General features: G+C 38.1%; 2 protein-coding genes across 2 annotated transcripts in view; one reads left to right on the top strand and one right to left on the bottom strand.

Annotated features, from left to right (window-relative positions):
• PDIA6 (protein disulfide isomerase family A member 6) overlaps nt 1-15,777 on the top strand; it is a 35,962-nt gene extending 20,185 nt beyond the window's left edge. The window contains 6 exon segments of the mRNA XM_020992632.2: nt 1,449-1,533; nt 1,661-1,684; nt 1,687-1,732; nt 4,813-4,971; nt 13,317-13,413; nt 14,289-15,777. Of these exon segments, the coding sequence (XP_020848291.1) occupies nt 1,449-1,533; nt 1,661-1,684; nt 1,687-1,732; nt 4,813-4,971; nt 13,317-13,413; nt 14,289-14,357 (480 nt within the window). The 3' untranslated portion in view covers nt 14,358-15,777.
• Nucleotides 15,778-15,805: 28 nt separating this feature from the next.
• ATP6V1C2 (ATPase H+ transporting V1 subunit C2) overlaps nt 15,806-21,945 on the bottom strand; it is a 67,276-nt gene continuing 61,136 nt past the window's right edge. The window contains 4 exon segments of the mRNA XM_020992633.2: nt 15,806-16,005; nt 16,266-16,395; nt 19,562-19,659; nt 20,752-20,889. Coding sequence (XP_020848292.1) covers nt 15,916-16,005; nt 16,266-16,395; nt 19,562-19,659; nt 20,752-20,889 — 456 coding nt within the window. The 3' untranslated portion in view covers nt 15,806-15,915.

Here is a 21,945-nt window from a genome sequence, read left to right as displayed (position 1 = left end):
TTCCTTCCCCTATATTCAGTTATTTGGCAAATCCTGTCGGTCCTATGTACATAACATCTCTCATATCCATCCCTTCCCCTCAACTCACAAATCTACTACCCAAGTTCAGGTACACATCACCTGTTTTCTGAACTGTTGGAGTAGCCTCCTGATTGATCTCCATGTCTTCAGTATCCCTTCTGTAATCTGTGTTCTACACAGCTGCCAAGTTGTTATTTCTCAAGCATAGTTCTGATTATGCCATTCTCCTGTTCAAAAAGCTTCATTGGCTCCTGTTTTTCCAAACTGGTTCTATGTTACCCCTCTTCAGACATATTATGTATTCTGACCAAACTAGCCTACTTGCTATCTGTGACATTTTCCACTCTACCTCCGTGGGTTTGTACAGATTGTCTTCTATACCTAAAATACTTTACTTCCCATTTCTGTCTCATGGAATCCTTAGTTTCCTTCATAGCTGAAGTACCACCTCCTCCATCAGGCCTGCACAAGCCCCTTGCGGCACGCCAAAGGATTTCTTCCACATACAGAGGATGTTTTCCTCCACATTTTTTGTGGACCACCCAAAGTCCTTTGGTATGCCACAAGCTGTAAGTGGCCTATGGGCCGTGGGTTGTACAGGCCTGTCCTACATGAACCTTTTTTTTAAAATTTATTCGCTCCAGTTGTTAGTGCTCCCTCACACCCTTTCAAATTACTTCTTCATTGGGGGCAGCTAGGTGGTGCAGTGGATAGAGCTCCAGCCTTGGAGTCAGGAGGACCTGAGTTCAAATTCAGCTTCAGACACATAATACTGAGTAGCTGTGTGACCCTGGGCAAGTCACTTATTTGCCTCATTTGAAAAAAGAAGGATTCTCTGTTTTCTGTTTCTCTGTGTCCATGTTGTTCTTGAATAGAACATCTCTTTAAGGGCAAGGACTATTTTGTTTTCTTCTTAGTATAGTGCCTAGCACATGGTAGGCACTCATATGTTTGCTTGGTAAATTGAAATGTTGAAGAAAGTTGCCATACAAAGTACTTTTAATGTTGAAGTTTGAGAAAATTACTTTCTAAAACTGGAATGTGGAGAATATGAAATTGATTTAAGTGCACTTAGATTGTTTCCCTTTTAATTTTTAACTGGCTGTTAGCCTTTTTGACAAACAGCTGCTCTTAGGTGCATAGTCTTTTTTGAATGCTTCATTTCACTTTTCTACACTGCAATAATTGATAAGAACAAGAATGTACCAAAAGATCGTAAGTATAACATTTTATTAGGTTTTGTGTGAGCATCATTATTAGATAAGTTCTTAAAGTGGTGAAAGAACTTAACATATAACAAATGATGGGTTGCCCTTTTGAGTAATTTATGAAATTCAAAATACTGGGTTTTTCCTTTTTATTTTCTTGGCTGTTCATCTTGGACCTTCCTAAATATTAACTGCCAGTTTCCATATTATTATTCACAGATTGTTGATGAAGCAGTGGCAAAGAAAACCTGTGAAGACCACCAGCTCTGTGTAGTTGCTGTATTGCCTCATATCCTTGATACTGGTAAGAGAAACAGAAATTCATCCTTCATCAGTTTTTCTTCTGATACTAACATATCCTGGAAATAGCTTTTAAGTGGAGGGAGAAAAATTGCTTTCTCTCTAACTCAGATTTTGTCTGTCTAAAACAGGAGCATCAGGAAGAAATTCTTACTTAAAGTTCTACTAAAGTTGGCAGAAAAATACAAAAAGAAATTGTGGGGGTAAGTTATTGATCATTTTATCTTAACGGTTTTCACATTTCAAAAGGTATAGACATTGTCTTCCCATTAGGTATCCGGAATAGTTAAGATCTTATTGTTTCTTATAGTGTTTTAAATCTGTCTTTAGAAAGTGCATACTCTAGTGAGATACTAGAATCTTTTCCAGTAAATATAAGAGTGAAACAAGGATGTCCACTCTCCCTACCACTAGACGATTAATAGCTTCAGCAAACTTGCAGGCAACAGAATAAATGAGCAAAAAGATAAAAAAAGTATGCTCCCATTAAATGATCTTAGGATTATGCAGAACATGTAGGATGATTATTAAATGGAAAATGTGAAGGTGTCCAGTGGACCCAGGTTTTAAATTATGAACAGATTAACACAAAACATAAAGCTATGTGATTCTCCTCAATCTCTAACTCCAAGGAGATGGTGGTGGTGGTGGTTATCAGTAAAGGTAGAAAACAATTTACCCATTAAATAAAAGAGTTTAAGTTAAGAGGGAGGTTGATTGGGCTTAAGGAAGAATCTCTTGAGTGAGTGAAAGCCTTCTAAAGAAAATAATAGAATCTGCCTTCTGTAGATCTTTGTGAGAAGACTAGACAAGCTTTATAAACGATAATCCTGTTCTGTGGATATTATTTATGATTTCCAAAAAAAGGCAGGATTGTTTAGGGAGGAAAGTTTTGAGTTTGAAAGCTGAAGGTTGGGTCCTTGTTCTGACATGTAGCAGGCATGTTACCAGCAACAAATCAGTTAGCTATTTTAACTTTCAGTTTTTAACTCAGTAAAATGAGTTTAGGAATACTGACACCACTTATTTCTTGTCAGCATTGAAGAGATATATAAAGGATTTTGGTAATCCTGTAAGCATCCATTTTTCTTTGTACAGTAGTAGCTTGTGTTTACATAATACTCTAAATTTTACAAAGTATATTCCTTATACCCATTACCCTATGAGGTAAAGTAATAAGTAGTATTATCATTCATGTGTAGATACAATCCTATATCTCTTCCCTTTCATGGCTGTTCTTGGGGAAGCTGTCTATAATCAGTGATTCTATTTCTTTCTTCTCACTCTCTGTAGTCACTGCCAGCCTTGACATTCAATTGAAAATTGTTCTCTCCAGAGTTACCAATGATCTCATAATTGCCAGATCTAAGGGCTTTTTCCCATTCTTCACAAGTTTTCGTGGTGCTTCTAGGACCTGGTTCTCATAACCTTTCTGATTGCTCCTTTTCAGTCTTCTTTGCTGTCTCTTCATCCAAGTCACAGCCTCGAAGCTCTATCTGGATCTTCTCTTCTCCCTCTATATACTGTTTCACTTGGTGATCTCATCAGTTCCCATGAATTCAGTTATCATTTCTGTGCTGGTGATTTTCAGATCAATTTTTCTAGCCCTAACCCCTCTCCTAACCTATGGTCTCTTATCTCCAGCTGCCTAACAGACATCTCAAATTGGATGTTTTATAGACGTCTTTAACTGAACATGTCAGAAACTAAACTCATTATCTTTCCCACCCACACCTTCCCCTCTTGTTAGTTTTCCTATTATTTTTAAGGGCACCACCATCTTCCCAGGCATTCTTAACTCGCTCCCATAGTCAATCATTTGCTAATTCCTCTCATTTCTACCTTTATAACATCTTTCATATAAAGTTATGGGTTTGGTATTTAAATACCTTTATAACTTAATCCTTTCCTACCTTTCTAGTCTCCTTACACTGCAGGGGCACATATTCTTTGATATGATGTGATAAATACTAGCCTTCAAGCAAAAAAATGGGAATGTCACTATTAGGGTAGTTGGAAGAAGTACTGTCCCATCAAAAGGACATTTGCTACCCATTGAAAACACCTCTTTGTTATGGGAAATCTCTAATTAGCAGAATTTTAGAGAATGTGATTTGTCATAACCTGTCCTTCCATTTATTCCTATGCCTTCCCCTCCCCACCAAACCTATTCACCTTCTTCCCTACAGTCTCCATTTCCCTGCCTCCTTCATTGCACTCATTTTCTTCCCTTTAAGATCTTGACCCAGTTCAACTTCTTATACTGTCTTCAGCTCCTAGCCCCATTGCCTGTCTGCCATTTATTTATCCCTTTTCAAACTCTGCCTTGGATTACTCTTATCATCTGTTTTCTCCACTCCTGTTTGAACACTGCTGCTGAAGAAAGGCACACAGTCATGTTGATTGGGTCAACCACAAATTGGTTTTCTATTCTCAACTGGGCACTCATTGTTGCATGCAGTCATTTTATTCATCCCTGATGTCCCCATTTCTGTCAAGTGGGCCACCATTTTTCCACCTACCCAGGCTCAAAATCTTAGTGTCATTCTTGATTCTTCATTCTCTCTCACCTCCTGTATCTGGTGAGTTACCAAGTCTTGTTGACTCCATCTTAACATCTCTCACATCTGTCCCCTTCTCTCAACTTGCACCACAACCATCTTGAATTAAGTTTTAATCACCTCTTGCCTAGACTGTTGTAATAGCCTCCTAACCACTTTTCTTGTGTCCAGTCTCTTCTCTTTCCAAAATATCCTCTAAAGCTGCCAAATTGCTGTACCTAATGTGCACCATATCGCTGGATAAAATACAAACTTCACTCTTGGGCATTTAAAGCCCTGTAGAGTCTGGCTTTAGAATATCTTTTATTTGTGTAAATTATATACTATTCCCCTGCAGACACTACACTCCAGACAAACTATCCTTCTTGCTGTTCCCCATATATGACATTCTGCCTCACACTTCTGTGGGTTTGCACAATTAGGCCCATGTGCCTAGAATGGTCTCCCTTTTTTCCTCTGCCTCTTGAAATCTCTTGTTCCCTTCAAAGCTCTGTTCAGATTCTACTTCCTTCAAGAGACCTTTTCTGATTCCCTCAATTTTGTATTTATTTTTAATATATCCTGTATTTACTTATCTTTGTATATTTCATATTTTATCTCCTCTTTTATGTGTGGAACTGATATTTTGGGGGTGGAGAAATGACCAATCTTTTATTCTTAATGTGAGGCCAATTAATAGTATAATGAGTACCCTAAGAAATTATAAAAATATTCTTTTCTAGATGGCTGTGGACAGAAGCTGGAGCTCAGCATGAACTTGAAACTGCTTTGGGAATTGGAGGTTTTGGGTACCCTGCAATGGCAGCTGTCAATACACGGAAGATGAAATTTGCTCTTTTGAAAGGGTCTTTCAGTGAGCAAGGAATTAATGAGTTTCTCAGGTAAGTGGGGTGGGGGGGCGCATAGAAGGCTTTAAAGTTAAAATAAGCTTTGAGATAAGCTAATTTTGTAGGCGACTGAAATAAACTTTTCAATCCACATTTAAATTAGTTGGTGCTTTAATTTGCTCCGTTTTTGATGGCCTTTTTCTCTTACGTAATATTGGTAATTCTAAAGTGGTAAATATTAGGGGGGGCAACCAAGTGTCCCAATGGGGTAGTCAGGAAGACCTGAGTTCAAATCCAGCCTCAGATACTTACTGGTTGTGTGACCTTGGGCAGGTCACTTAGCTGGTTTGCCTCAGTTTCCTCCACTATAAAATAGGTATAATAATAGCATCCTTCATCACTGTTGATTGTGGGGCTTATGAGAGAATACTTGTAAATTGCTTAGGACAGCATCTGACATATAGTAGGCATTATATAAATGCTAACTTTTTATTATCATTTTAGCATTAATGATTATATATAATAATTCGTATGTGCTTTATGTTGAATCTTTTCGTAGTCAAAGTTACCAGACTTTCTGTTCCAGCCTTAGAAACAAGTTTTGTTTTTATTTTTGTTTTCTAAAGATATTTTTAGCCATAAGTAAAATTATTATGAACCAGGGATCCAGAAGGACCAGAGCTGGCTAATCAAGATTCCACTGTAGTTGGCTTTGGACTCTAGGTATTTCAGTACAGGTGTGTCTGACCAGGGAATTCACAGTTCTTCAAATAATGTAATAAATCCACTCTAGGAAGTGTTAAAAAGTTTGCTAGCTTTCTTATCCTTGTTCTTTGCTCATATCCATGCTTTCCAGAGTATACTGGAGTTTGACCTTGTCCCTCATTTTGAGGAAAATACCCATCCCCTAACTCCCAGCCTAAAGAGAATCAGCCTTTCATAAGATTCAGCCTTTACTTCTCAGTTACTCCTTCCCTAAGGTGGGGCAAGTAATTGTCTAATCGAAAAGAACTACCATCTCATCTCTGTTTCTGGGTACAAAATAGATATTTAATTTAAAATAGTGACAAAGGACTTGGCCCAGCAGCTTACTAATATCCATAAGAAATTGAAAGCCAGATTTGACCAAATTGTGCATGAGCTGAATGTGGATAATTAAGAGTTCACCCTACCTCTGAATATGTGAAGAAATCTTTAGAGTATATGGAGTATTTTCAGACAAGTATAGTAAAAATAAATGTTCCATAATTTAAAAAAAAAAGATGAAATTAAAATTTAGATGGAATAGACATAGATGGTCAAATCATTGCTTTAGTTTTCATTTAGTAACCAAGAGAAGCAGTGTGGCATTGTAGATAGACATCTTGGCCTTGAGGCTAAATCCTATCTCCAACCCATACCTGCTTTGTCACCCTAGGCAGGTCACTTAACATCTCAGTGTTTTAGGCAAATCTGTAAATAAGGGAAAAGATGTTGGTCTCTGTTAGTTAGTAGAGGTAGTTTCCTCATCTGGGTGTTCTTTGTACTGATGAAATCACTGATCTATTTCCTATCATATCACTTAGTAAAATAGTGCATTACAAAAAAGCTTTATTTTCATAGTGCCTCCCTGGAAGCCTTTAATGTTCAGAAAATAGTTGTTGGGAAAGCTTTACAGCCCACCTGGGTATAGTGATTAGGCCCTATTGCTCATCACCAGATATTCTTCGGAGGCCCTAGGGTAAGGGGGAAATCATTATAAGGATCATATTTTTATCTCTCTCTTAAAAACCTGATATAAATTTTTATGCTCCTCGGAAACATTTCAGATTTATAGCTTTGTTTTTATGGGATTAAAATGCCATGGGTAATCTAGTTTTGTGTTTTCAGGGAGCCAAATTAGTAACGTATTCTCATATAGTGTGTATCTGACATGGCTACTTTAATGATGTTGTTGTATCTAAAATATGGAAGAAGAGATATCAGCTTTCTTGGTTTTTAACAGTTATTTTCTTCATCTTTAAAGGAGTTAGACTAGATAATCTCTTAAATCACTTTTAGCTTTAAAACTTTATGATTCTGCAGGGGTAGCAAAGCATATCTTTTTTTGTATTAAAAGCATCCGATGGGGGCAGCTAGGTGGCACAGTGCATAGAGCACCGGCTGTGGATTCAGGAGAACCTGAGTTCAAATCCGGCCTCAGACACATAACACTCATTAGCTGTGTGACCCTGGGCAAGTAACTTAACCCCGTTGCCTAAACCAAAAAAAAAAAGCATCTGACAAATGTTTTGGTTCCCTCACTATGTTATCTAACAAAAATAAGAGATTGTTATTATGTGGGAGATTGCAATATACAGAAATTGGCCTGGGCCAATAGCTTATCTTTTCTCAAATTACTTGTGGAATTTGAATAATAAATTATGTGCTTTTTGTAGGGAAGTAAGTGTAATACCTAATCTTTGTAAACCTGGATGTAACCAGTTAGAAGCTTCTAGTAGTATAAGATTGAATCCAAAAAAAAAAAAAAAAGATTGAGTCTCTACCCCAGACCCTTTTGTCTACTTCAGCATTCTACTAGTTCCTTTCCTTCTGCCTCTAAACAAACCCAAGCCTCTCCTATCCTTAGCTAATCTTTACTACTTACTACATCCCACCATGACCACAAGATACTATCCTCTAGTTCTGCTTTATTTCTCAAACTACTTGAAAAAGCTTTCTCCATTTGTCGACTTCATTTGTTCTTTCATTTTTCTCTCATTCACTTCTAAACTTAATACAATCTGGATTCCTGCCTTGTCACTCAACTGAAATTGGCCTATCTCAGTCTTCATCCTTTTTTGACTTCTACCCTCTGCAACATTTCAAATTTTAACAGCCCTGTTTTCCTTTGGGTTTTCATGATATTTCTCTTTCTTTGTTCTCCTCCTTCTCAGTCTCTTTTACAGTATCATCATCTACAATACTCCACAAATAACTATAGGTGTGCACCAGGGTTCTGTCCCGGGCCCTTTTCTCTAATGGTCTTTCATGATCCCATTCTCATAAATGGGTTTAATTGTCATCTATGATGATGAATCCAAATCTGTATTTCCAGTCCTAGTCTCCTCTGAGTTATAGTCCTGAATCATTAACTGCCTATTCAATGTCTCAAAGATATCGCAAATGCGGGGATGTTTTTTTTCCTGAAATTGCTAGTGAATAGTAAAGAATAAAGTTTCTCTTTAAGGGTTTATGTGTCTTGGATCCCATTTAGCAGTCTGAAGCCTATGGATCCCTTCTCAGGATGATGTTTCAAAATACAAAAGAATTGCTAACTTTCAGTTAGAAGTTAGTGAAAATAAAGATTTAATTTTTCCCCTATCCAATTTCACAGGCCTACCTTCTGTTCTTGATCTTCATCACCCCACCCCGCCCCACCTCCACCCCAAAGAAATCTATCCACGGACCTTTTCAAGAGTCTCTGTATCCAGATTAAAATCCCTGCTCAAAAGCAGCAGTTTTCCAATATGGTCAGCAGACCCCTGGGACATCCCAAAAAACTGTTCTGGAAGTCCTTGAAGTCAAAATTTTTCTTAATAATACTAAAATGTTATTCGTCTTTTAAATAACTAAGAGATTTTACAAAAACATGTAAGTTTGGTTTTTTTTTTTAAGTTTATCAGTTTTCATTTCTAAGCTAAAACTAAGCTTTATAAACAAAAGCTCTTTGGGGTCCTCAGTCATTTTCTAAGAGTGTAAAGGAGTCCTCAGTCATTTGTAAGAGTTCTAAAAGAGGTCCTAAAACCAAAAAGTAGATAACTACTGATTTAGAGCAGCTTTAGTTCTGCAGGAACCATAGTAATACTAACTTTTAAGTAGTAAGCTTCTCTAGGAAAGAAAATTAATGAACTACCCCCAAAATTTATTTGAATCTATCTGTTGTGTAATTGTACATCTATAATAGTGTAATGTAAAGAGCCCTGGATTTTGAGTCAGGAGAACTAGATCCCAATCTCAGCTTAATACTTAACTTGCTTTCCTCATCTGTAAAATGAGGAGATTTCTGATTTATCTCACCATGTCATATTTTTGCCAATGAATACAGATTGCTGAGAAACAGACTTTGTCAGAAATAGATTAGAGATATGGTTCCTTTGGTAGAGATGACTTTGCTAATGAGATCTATTCATGCGTGCTTCACCCCTTTTCAGCAGTTGAATCTTCTAATACTCAGTACTTCAGAACACTTTTTTGTGGGGAATGATAGATAAAATATGCCTGAGTAGCAATAAAGACCATGATTGTTATTTATATTAACACTACTCAGTTGCATCTAGAGTTTTTATTAAGTGCCTCCTCTTAGGAAGGAATTGATGTAGTCTGTTAGAGAGGAGAGAGACACACAGTTTCTCACTCAGTATGTGCACAGTTAATGTCTAGGACAGGAGCCCTTAAGAAAGATTGCATGTGATAACAAAAAGCAGATACATAAAAGTCAATTCCTAGCAGATTCTTTTAAGGTTTGGATTTTATTGAAATCTCTGGAAACATTCCCCCAAACCACTAGCTTATTATATGATGGAATAATTAAGGCTAAAATTACAATAACCCTTGTTAATTGACTGGATTTACTTACATTTCAAAAAAGCATGTTCAAGAAATTAAAATGGCTACAGGTATTGTCCTAGTACATAGTGATTAAAGTGATAATAAAAAGCTAGCATTTACATAGTGCTTTAAGGTTTGCAAAGTGCTTTAACGATAATTAACATGTATATAGCACTTACTATTGCCAACAATTTTGAAATGCTTTAGAACTGTGTGTGATTAGTTCAATGATAAACCATGAGTCCAGAGTATTGAAGATGAATCACACTCCCTTCATCCTGACAGAGAAGCAATGGACAAAAGGCAAGGGAAAGGAATAAGCATTTATAGTGCCTACTAGGAGCTAAGCACTTTTTACCAAATACTGTCTCATTTGATCTTCACAACAACCCTGCAAGGGTAATAAGTAGTATTACAAATGAGGGACCTGAGACAGACAAAGGTTAAGCGATTTGCCCAGGGTTACCCAGCTAGTAAGTTTCTGATGCAAAATTTGAACACGGATCTTCTGACACCAGGTCCAGCACTCTACCCACCTAGCGGGCCACCTGGCTGCTAAAATATGTACAAAGACCCATTGTGAAAAAGAGGAAACGTTGAAATCCTTTTAAATTCAGTTAAAGTGTTTTCAAAAGAGATATTTTTGATAATTTTTTAATGGAAGAGTATGTTTGGACTCCAGAGGCTCTGGGAGACCCTTATCTCAAGTTTCAATATCTGTGTCTCGTTTTTTTCAGGTAGAAAAGGAGGTAGGTTTGGTTTAGATCTTTAAAGTAACTTTCTGCTCTAAATTCTAAGAAGTAGCAAAATTTGCAGAATACTCAGGGATTTTCTACATTTTGGGCTAATAATGAGTGTAAGCTGAAACTCTTTTAAGTAGAAAGTTTCTCCTCCTAGTTGCTAATTTATAAGACATTTTGTCTTGAAAAAAAAATTTTTAATAGGGAAAGTGGGTCTGGTTCTGTGGTTTCAACCATGCAAAGAATTCTCCAGTACTAAAATTCCCTCCTCTTATGAAAGATCAGCAACTGTAACAGTCTTAGAAAGTTGCTTTCAGGCAGTTATGTCAAACTCAAATAGAAACAGGGGCCATAAATAAGAATCCTTGCCAGCTACAGGTTGACTTAATTTTAAAATGCAATATTACCTATGTTTTATTTTATTAAATATTTACCAATTATATTTTAATCTGGCTCAGCCCCAGTGGGGAGTGTTGTAGGCCTTGGTGTTTGACACCTCTAGCCTAGAACACTGAGAGGTTGTGACCTGGGCAGACTTGAACTCAGGCAGGTTTTCCTGGCTTCAGTGTCAGCTTTCCATCCATTGTACTACATTGCCATAAGCTATAAACTTGATAGTCTCTAGATTTGCCTTCAAGTTGTGTATTCTTTGAAATAATTTTCTTCTGAGGATCTCGTTTAAATTTGGGGGCTCCACGGTTCTGGCTCTAATAAACTCTTTTACCTTGAAAAGATCATTTACCCTTTCTGAGGATTTAGTTCATTTTAAAATGGAGAGGTTGGAAGGCCACTAGGTGGTTTGGTGGCTAGAGTGCTAGACCTGGAATCAGGACAGCAGGAGTTCAAAACCAGTCTTGGACACTTAGTTGTATGACCCTGGACGAATCAATTAACTTCTGTCCACCTCGGTTTCATTTGTAAAATAAGGATAATAGTGCCTACAGATTATACATGTGCAGTCATGCAAAACATTTCCTTATTTAGCCATGTTGTGAAAGAAAACAGACAAAAAGAAAGAAGGAAAGAAAAAGTATGCTTCCATCTGCAACCAGACTCCATCAGTTCTTTCTCAGGAGAGGGATAACAGTTTTGATCATAAGTCCTCAAGAATTGTCTTGGATCATTGAGAATAACTAAATCTGGGGCAGCTAGGTGGCCCCACAACAGTATTCCATTACATTCGTATGCAACAACTTGTTCAGCCATTTCCTGATTGATGGACATCCCCTCAATTTCCAATTCTTTGCCACTATAAAAAAAGCTGCTGTAAATATTTTTGTATGTATAAGTCATTTTCATTTTTGTTGCTTTTTTATTTCTTTGGGATACAGACCTAGTAGTGGTATTGCTTGGTCAAATGATATGCATGGTTTTATAGCCCTTTAGGGCCGTTTTCCTTGATGATTTCTTGAATGCTGTCTAGGCTCTTTTTTTTAATTTTGGCTTTCAAGTAGTCTAATAATTTTTAAATTATCTCTCCTGGATCTGTTTTCCAGATCAGTTGTTTTTCCAATGAGATTGTACTTTTTTTTTTTATTCTTTTGATTTTGTTTGATTGTTTCTTGATGTCTTGGCACACTTTCCCAAGCTTCAGGGTTTTTGTGCAGCTGTTTCCAGAGCTAGTTCTGGAGGTGTGTAAGCTTTCAGTTCTTCCAAGGTGGTATGATCTAAGGAGAGGTGTGTTTACTGCTCTCCTGGCCTGTGTTCTCTTCTACCCTGGAGGTGTGACCAGAGTCCCTGCTCCCCTGCAGCTACAAGCTCTGATTGTGCTAGTGTTTCTCCTCACCCCAGGATAGCAAATCGGATCCATGGGGGCAGTGCAGCAGGTGTCCTGCCCCCAGTGCCAGCAGAACTTCTGATCTTCTGACCAGTTGTCCAACCCCTTAACCATCTGTAGACTGAGAACTCCAGAAGTAGCCACTGCCACTGCTGATTCAGTCACTTCCAAGGCCTCCTCCTAGTTGGCTGGTGGGGCTGTGCTGGTGCAGCCTGCACTGGACTGCGCTCCTCACTCACCCTAGTGAGACAGCCTTGTAAGTTGTCTTGGCTAGAAAGCTGTTTCACCCCATCCTTTTGTGGGTTCTGCCACTCCAAAATTTGTTTTAAGGCATTATTTTAAAGGTATTTGTAGGGTAATCTGGGAGAGCTGAGGTGAGTCCCTGCCCTTTTGTTCACTATGTTGGCTCCACCTCCACTGAGTTGTCGTGCTGTGGCTCCACAAAGACATAGATGTATTGTATTCACTCCTACATGGCTTAGACTCTTAGAGGCTGAAGGGGGGACCAAAGAGCCAGAGCTAAAATTCTAGCCAGCTATGATCCTTGCAATTACTTGCTAAAATGAAACAAGGGGTTTCTTGAGAAGAAGGGAAGAGGCAGTGGAGATTATAGGAGACTACATAGGATCTAAGGATTTAGGGAATGGAAAGCCAACCGTTTGTTCCATGTGCAGAGTACCTTCTTGCTGGGCGTCATCTTCTCACAGTACCAAAACAGTACAAAAATTATGCATGCAATTGACCCAGACACTTTGAACAGAATACCCTGCTACCTATATTGGTATACCCTAGTACCCCAGCTAATCTGATGCAGGAAAAAAGAGTTAGGTTTTTGGTTTTGTTTTGTTTTTTTCTTTTTCATGAAACATGCCACTGCTTAGTAAGCATGTAACACTTATTGTGCTTTCTGCTGAAGTAAGTTGTATATGGCGCTTAACAAGTAATTAACCTGGCAAAACTAACACTCACAAATCAAGGTTTTGTTTTAATCAGCTACTTGAGAATTTAACTGCAGTGCCAAGTTTGAGGATAAAATCATTCTTTCAGAACCGTCTTGCTTTCTAGTTCATGAACTGAAATAATGAGAAAACCAAATACTTGGAATTGTACCATTTTAAGTGAAAAAAGAATCAGATGTTTTTGTATTTGTTACTGATTTCTAATTGCACTTAAATGTAACTGGGGAAATTGGCTTGAAATGTATATTTTCCAGTATTTAAGAATGTTGAAGTCACGTTTTACTTGGCTCTCCAAATACATATTTTGAGATGTTTTAAATCATACAATTTTCCATTTATTTGTTTATTTTACAGAGAGCTTTCTGTTGGCCGTGGCTCCACAGCACCAGTAGGTGGTGGTGTTTTCCCTAAAATAAGCACTGTAGCCCCTTGGGATGGCAAAGATGGTGAGGTAAGCATTTATGTAGTGCCTCCTGTGTTGTGCTAAGCATTTTATAAATATTATCTCATTTGATTTTCACAACAACCCTGCAAAGTAGATGCTGTTATTATTCCTATTTCACAGTTGAGGAAACTGAGGTTAAGGCTGCTTTCTGTCATGTGCTAGGAGACACAAATCTTTTGTATTTTGTATTTACTGCAGTGATTCTTTGAATTTTTACTGTTAGCTCCATCACTTAACACTTAGCCACTCCAGAATCTTTTGTTTTCTCATGAGAAATACCATCACTCTTGAATAAAGAGGACCCAGTTTCAAGAGGACCCTTCCACCTCTCATTGACAACTATTTGTCTTAGGCAACTTACCTAAACTTCCTTGGTGCCTCACTTTCCTCATCTCTAAACTGAGGAGATTGAACCACATAACTTCGGAGGTTTGCCCTTCGAGCTGAGATTTTGACACTATGACAGGGAATATTATGGCTTTGGCCCATTGTCTCATGTGTTGTGTTAATAGTTAATAAGTCATTACTTTGGAGTTTAGAAGGCTAGAGCATCTGAGCTGTTAGGATCAACATATTGTTTCTGCATGACTGAAGTAGAACTATGTTTAAGAAACTATGTAACAGTGGTCAAATTCTTTTTGTTGGTCATTTGTAATACTTAATCTACTGTTAGATTTAGGCACATGGAAGTTGAGAGGAAGAGGTTTAAGGGTGAGATTAAAAAGGATCAGAAAGTATGCTGTGTAATAGGCATTTAACCCATGTGTAAAAGGAAGGAAGTTGTATTTAGATGCTCTTTAAAGATCCTTCCAGGATTTACAAGTCTGACTCTAAGGTATTACTTTGCCACCTTCTGTAAAATCCCATTTACTGTCTCACAGCTTCCCGTTGAAGATGATATTGACCTCAGTGATGTAGAACTCGACGACTTAGGAAAAGATGAGTTGTGAGATATGACATATACTTCTTGGGAGCGGATTTTTCCAGCAGTGGTGGAACATCCTTTGCAATCAAATGGATATACCAGTGGCCTTTTTTAAAAACTGAAGCAGCATTGTTTGGTCATTTGAAACACTGTAACAGTGAACTGTTTGCATCTCAAGAAAAACATTGAAAAATTCTATGAATTGTTGTTAACCAGTGAATTTGATTGTATTCTGTCAAATAATATTTTGAAGATAAATGATTTTTTTTGTTGTTGCTGTTGAAAACATTTTTTTCCATCCCAAGTGTGCTGTTTGTAGGTTCTTTAAGGCTGTTACTTTACTAAGTTTTTAACTGTGATTTTTTTTCTTCATTTAAACACAATGCTTTGTTCCAGTTAAAGAATAAAAACACAAAGTATTTTTGACAGTGCCTATCATGTATGAAAACAAGTCCACATCACAAAGTTTAATTCAGGGTTTAAGGGTTGTGACTAGCAACTATCCTCACATCATAATGGCCTTTGGGTTTCTTTCTTCCCTTCTATAGGTGAAGAGTAACAACACAATATATATGCCTTTCTTTTTTGAACATTTGGAGAGATGTGGCTCTCTGGCTTCCTTTTCCCCTTACCATCTTTTTTTTTCCTTTCTTATTTTTGTTTTCACTGGGTCTGTTTTCAGATTTCTCTTGTTTTAATTATATTATCTTTGTAAACTAAATGCCTACAGAAAGACAAAACACCCCTTGCTTGTAGCACTTTTTTATTTTTGCATTTTATAAATTTAGTTTCAGTTTTGAGAACCCAGACAAAACTTTTATGTGAGATATACTCTGTATACTCGTGAGCAGAATTAGGAACAAAGCATCTGTGAAAGCCAGGCAAAACTTAATCACCTACTGTTTTTAAAGTGCTTCTTGTCTGGAAGCAGCCACCTATCCCTAGTCTTTCCTTTGCTTGAAAGTAGGTTTTAACCAATTGCTTCATTTCCAATCTACTGCTCTCGGTCCTCTTTTTAGGCCTCATCAAATGAATATCAGGGAACAGAACCCAGGTATATAGCTAGGCAATAAGAAGTTTCCAAATGTTTGTTAAATGGCATGATGTACCCCATTTGTAATAGTCTCTTTCAGACTTCTGTGTAAAGCATGGAACTGATACTTAGGCCCTCCTTACTTAGGACCTGGACTCTTCAACCTTGGCAAATTGTGTATCTTGGACTTTGGGGCAGGGAACCAGAACTATGAGACTTAAGTACAAAACAGTTGTAATTACTTTACATGTTTGTACATATAATGCCTTGAATACGTGTAGGGTGACCAGGTGTTCAGTATTAGCTTTTAATTATGTTTAAGTTGAACTCAAGAAAAAATACTTCAAAGTTCAAAGACTATGGGAGCTTTTCTTTATTGTAACTTACAAAAAATAAATACAACCATAAGTAATTTTTGTGAGTAAATTTTGTGAGTAACATTCTGAATTCTCTAACTTAGAGAAGACAGCATCTACAGTTTAATTTGATTACATAAAGACATGAAATAAGGTTATTCCTAGAGTTACTAAGGGTTACCAGACTCAAAAAACTAGTCAAGAAGACTAAGGTCAATGTGAAAGTAGACATAAGGAAAATAATCTTGGTTATTTAGTTGTAATCCAGGAATATCCACAGAGGCCTAGAAAAGGAAAAAAAGACTAAGTACATTCTTGAAAGAGCAAGCTGGTTTTTTTTTAAGTTTCACCAGTTTTATTTTCCATGTTTCAGCCTTTGAAAACACTGCTCAGCTCTAAATCTAACACTTGACAAGAACTTATCTCTAGATATTGAAACTAATTCTTCCTGCCATCCTTCACATTGATTTATTTCCTACACACACACACACTTTTATAATGGAAATAAAATACAATTATTTCTTGTCATAGGTGATATACATACATCCAGTATACTTGCTGCTGCTACTTCATCCAGGTGTTTGAAGACTGAGTTTAGAACTTCTCTTAAACGTTTTGTGGCCTTCTTGTGGGGTTGTAAAAGCACTGCCTGAAAATTCACGGGTAGTCCATACCTTTTTCAAATGTATAGAACATTATTGACTCAAAGGGTAAAGATCAAGACCATCTTAAGATATACAGTAAAACCTCAAATAAGTAGACATTACTAGTTTGCTGCTTGACATTTAAAATACATTAGTCCCAGTTTACCATAGTACTGTTTCTAATAGACAAAAGTTGCTGACATTGAATATAATAGTCTATAAGACTATAGGCTACAAGCATCACTCTAAACATCAGTGATGTCCAACAGTTAGGTGGCGCAGTGGATAGAGTACCAGGCCCTGGAGTCAGGAGGACCTGAGTTCAGATTTGGTCTTAGACACTATGTGACTCTAGGCAAGTCACAAGCCCAATTGCTGCTTCTCCCTCCCGCCCCCAACCCAAAAAAATAAAGGATAGAGGTGTCAGAATTCTGGCACATGAAGGACGTTGTTTACTTGAGCTCTGGGGTGAGTGTATGACTAGTACCTTCTAAAGTTACTAGTGTAAGAATGGGAAGGTAGAAAAAAAGAACCTCAGGAGCCTTTAGAATCAACTTACTCTAAAAAGTAAATGCTGGCTAAAAATGGAAGTTGTTCCTGAACAAAAGATGTATCCTAAAGAAATGAGCATTTATACCAAGCTATAAAAGAGTAAAATACTCTTATGGTCGTTGGTTTTTGTTTTGTTAAAAAAAAAAAAAAGGCTGTCAGGGGGCCCAATGGTTCTTGGACTCAAATGCCATTTTTGTAGTCATTCTGTTGTCAGAACTGACCGTTAAAAGTAAAATTTTTCCCTTTTTGGCCCACAAATTGTTTTTATCCACCCATTCCACCAGAGGAAGTCTTCATATTCTTGGGGTAGACAGCTCCCTAACTCACCAACGGTTTTGAGACCCCTTGACCTGGTTAAGCCTATCAGGCCAAAACTGTTTACTGGGGTATAGCTGCTATGCATGCTACAGCTTCTTGGAGCCACAGGTGAGAGGTGGATCAGGTGGACACCAAAGGTGGAGAGCAGCCCTCATACCGGAGGTACTAATCTCTGAATACACCCTATACCCCTTAGAAATTAAAAGACTTTACATCAAGACATTCCAAATTATACATGTGGCAAGGAGAGATTCACTGGAGTTTCCCTATGTATAAAACTGGAGCAAAAATGAGTTTGACTATTTGTTGACTCATGTCATTAGGTGCTAAAAACATTGGAGGTGAGAACTTTAGGTTTATGAAAGCATAACCCCCTAAAGCCTCATGTTTTTTCTGGTCTTCTGTTGCAATATTCTCCCTGGTGATAATTAGCCAATTAGCTAATTAACATTCTTTGTGCCTTCTTCCCCCCCAAAAAAATATCACTTTATATTACCTATTTTCATGTGTATCCTCCAGGTAACATAGATGGCCCTTGAGGGCAAAGACTATTTCTTTTTTATCTGTAACCATAGCACCTGGTACATAGTAGATATCTAATACATGATTAGTTGTGCTAAAGTTGTAGAGATGGGGAGCAATTGTGGGAAACTACATATTCATATAGACTTGGCATGTTTGTTCCGCTGAATTATTTTTCTTATTCTTTGTTGTAAAGGATGGCTCTCTGGGAGGGATCTTTTGGGAAAGGAAAGTGAAATAATAATTAGCCATGTTTTGTTTTGTTCTTCCCTAAGAGAAGGCAACACTTCCTTCAATCCATCCTACTTCTTAAACCTCAACTCTATTAAACAAAGACCTTCAGAGATATAAAATCTGCCACCAGCTGGGGTGGCTCACCAAGAAGTTACTATCTTGGAACATTTCTCAAAATCCTGTTCTCCCTTAAAAAGTTGGCAGCCTCTGAAAGGTAGAGACCCACAGGAATATGTCAGCATAGAAGGGGAAAATTTTGATAGCAAATAGGCACCACCTCCAAATATAGAGAAACTTGGATTTTGAAAGTTATTTTTGTTACCTTTTCATTCAAAGCAAATAGGATCATGGGGTAGACCTTCCCTCCCCTCTCTCTCCTCTATCCTACCACCCTCTTTTCCTCCTCGCTGCTCCCTCTCCTGTCCCCTCCCCTCCATTTCCCTCTCTCTCCTCTATACTCTTTCTTCTGTCCTTCTCCTCTTCCCTCCTCTCTCCTGTCTTCTCCATCCTCACCACTCCCCTCTATAGTGGTCCTTGGTTGCAACATAGGCTTTTTCATGCAGCCTTTTGGCTTTTCCCTCCTCCTGTCACATCCATCTCTTCGATGGAGATTTCTCCAGGAATATTGTTGTTGTTTGGTGGGGGGGCTAGGCAGTGGGTTAAGTGACTTGCCCAGGGTCACACAGCTAGTAAGTGTTATGTGTCGGAGGCCAGATTTGAACTCAGGTCCTCCTGAATCCAGGGCTGGTGCTCTATCCACTGCACCACCCAGCTGCCCAGGGGATTATTGTTTTACCGGTTTTAATATGCATCTAGTATTGCCCTGTTCTTCACGTCTGTGAAGAGACTGGACAGAAATGTTCTCATTCTGCTGCAAGAGTGTACCTATTACCAGTATTTAACAGTCTTACAATCTCTACCCAGTGCCCGTGCCCCCACATAACACAGGTGGGAGGCTGTATTACCTATACAGATGATACAGGCCTATGTAATTTGTTCGACAGTCCCCTCTAAAATTCCATAAAATCTCAGCCACATAACAGTAACAATATTCCTTTAGTCTTAAAAATTTGCAGTGTTTTCCTTGTGACCCTAAGAAGATAAGGTAGATGTCATCTCCATTTTATAGATGAATAAACTGATGTTCTAAGCTAAAGTGAGCTGCCTGTAGTCACACACAGTGTCAGATCTGGGACTTGAACCCTAACTCTTCTGAGTCCAGGTCCAGTCATCATCATCAATAAGACAAAGTAGTTGAAGAATACTAGTTATACTAATTAATACTACCTAAAAATACTATGCAAAATATTAATTAAAAATAAAATGTTAATCAATGGCTAGCATTTATATAGCATCTAACATGTACCAGGATAACCACATCACAAATGCCTCATCTGTCTCCTCTTAATAACCTTAGGGGAAAGGTGCTATTATACTCATTTTGCAAATAGAAGTGAAGGAATTTGCCCTGGGTCACAAATTTGAACTGTCTTCTTAATTCTAGACCAGGTGCCACCTAGCTGCCTTAAGAAAAATGGTATTTCTAGACATGTGGTCTGGGTTCACTTACCTTAGCACAGATTCAACAAAGACTCTCAAAGCCTTTAAGTGAATCCAGGCAATAAAAGCTTCACTGAAGTTTACTTTGAGCCAGCGCAAAAGGGGACCCTTGAAAAGAAATCAGGTTGTCACCTTTCTCTTCTACCTCCAGACACAGAATGTTAAAAAGAAACTTTTCATTATGACAGAACATTGATGTTGATAAGAACCAGAAGCTTGCAAAAGCTGAAAAGGTGGAGAAGCCACCCAGAAGTCCGCCTTCCAGAAAGATAAACCAGTCCCAAATATATTATGGGGGCTGATTGACATCAAATTCTCCAGACTCCATTAAGTAGAGTTGAAGGAAATTAGCAGGTCAGCCACCCAGCACATGCATACCATCTATACCAGTGTCTGGGAAAACTAGCGAGCCCACCTTAAACGTAAGTTCTGATACCAGGCAGATTTCAGGCTTCTGTCTGACAACAATTTCCAACTTGGGATCCTTTACGGTTTTCATTGCAAGCTGTAATGTCAACAGTGCTAAGTGCTCTACCAACATTCCAAGACTAGATTTCAGACCAGCTTAAAGCCCCAGCCTTGCTTGGCAGGGGAAATGCGCGGATTTCAATAGTGCTACCCTTGATGTAGATAGTGGCAAAACTTTCAATAGTGCTTCTCTTGATGTAGATAGTGACAAAACTGATGATAATCAGCACAAGCTACAGATTCTTCTCAGGAATCTTAAAAGCACTTCAAAGACCATAGTGCATGAATCCTCCCCAACACCTCAAGATAGGTTGGTAGGTGGTTGAGTACCATTCTCTTCATTTGTACAGATGGAGAAACCAAGAGAGCATAGATGATCTGCCCAATATCCAGATGAGTTAGTGGCAGAACCCGTCAAAAAGCCAAGGACTCATGTCTCCCAATCAGCTCCATCCACTCAGAATCCTGGGATAACCTAGCCCACCTGACCAAGAAGCACATTCATTTAGGTATTAGGGGGAAGAGGCAGCAGTTAACAAAAAGTCCTATAGATTAGGAAAAGGCATGATTGGCAAGGGAAGGGTCCCCTTTTTCATCACTTTTATTAATTTGAGGTCTAGTGAAAGCCACACCAGATGATGAAAATGGTGGGAAGAAATTCATTTTATCAAAAGTTAAAGACCTCGAAGCCTGGAGAGGGAATAGAAAAGCTCCCCACGCAGAATTGCTTACCTCACCCTCGCCCTCACTCTCTTTTTCTTTCTCCGTCTGCCCCGTAGTGGGCCTACCAGGGTTCCCTATCGGGGTTACCTTAACCATGTGATCCGGGAAGGTAGATGATCTCTTTTTAAGAGCAACACGTGAAGTTTGCTATAAGCATAGAAATGATTTATTAATCTTTCAGCAAACATGCATCAGAACACAAACTAACATTAAATCAATGAAAAGCATCTAAAAGCAAGCAAGTGAATGATGAAATTTAACATCAATCCTAGAGATTAAGTGTACAAGTTAGATCTGTCATCTAACCTGGGGAAACTGAAAATGGCCTGTGCCTGCCCTGGTGCATTTCCATGCCCACAATTCCAGGACCAAAGCCAATTGCTGAAAGAGGGATTAAGATCACATACTACGCTTGGAATATATACAGCCTTTGCCTATATTTTGTGTTTTCCCTCATAGAGCAACACAAAAAGTTAGTGGAATGGTCCAAGCCCTCCCTGAATCTTGAAGGAAGTCATGGAAATAGAGGTGAGGGGGTAGAACTTTCCAGTCATGAGACAGCCAATGTAAAGGCATGAAGATGGGAGATGGAGAGTCCTGAGAAATTGCAAGACCAGCAAAACTATGCTGTAGAATGTGTGGAGGGGGTGTTAAGTGAAAAAAGACTAGAAGATGATGAATAGACAGTTGCTGGTACTGGACTGTAGCTCAGGAAATATCAGGATTGAATTTGTAGATCTGAGATTTCATCTTGTCTCTTTAAACACTGACTGAAATGAAGGAGCACAATGAAAGCAGAAATAAAGCTTTTTTCTCCTTGGTCAAGAATAAAAGAAGGAAAAAAATAAATAAAATTTTAAAAATTAAAATAAAATAAAAATTTTAAAAAACTAAAAAGAATAAAAGGATGAAATGACTAATTCTTAATGTATAATATAATCAATTTAAAATGGATTAAGACAGAAAATAGTTTCTAAACCCAACACTGTAAAACACCCCAAACTCACTCTACCCCTACCTCTACCCCCACTGAAAGGTTAGTGGGCAGTATGCTACTTTCCCCATATAATAAGATGAGAAGGTTGAGAGCTATTAAATGTTTAAAAGTTGGATGCCTGTTACAGAGCTCCATTTCCCTTCTTAAAGAAACCTTGGCCACACTCCCTGGGGCGGGGGAGGGGGGAGGATGGAGATGTACAGAAG

This window comes from Phascolarctos cinereus, unplaced genomic scaffold, assembly GCF_003287225.1.
Source record: "Phascolarctos cinereus isolate Bilbo 61053 unplaced genomic scaffold, phaCin_HiC Scaffold_2;HRSCAF=192, whole genome shotgun sequence".
NCBI lineage: Eukaryota > Metazoa > Chordata > Mammalia > Diprotodontia > Phascolarctidae > Phascolarctos > Phascolarctos cinereus.
This window is presented reverse-complemented; position numbering and strand designations above follow the sequence as displayed.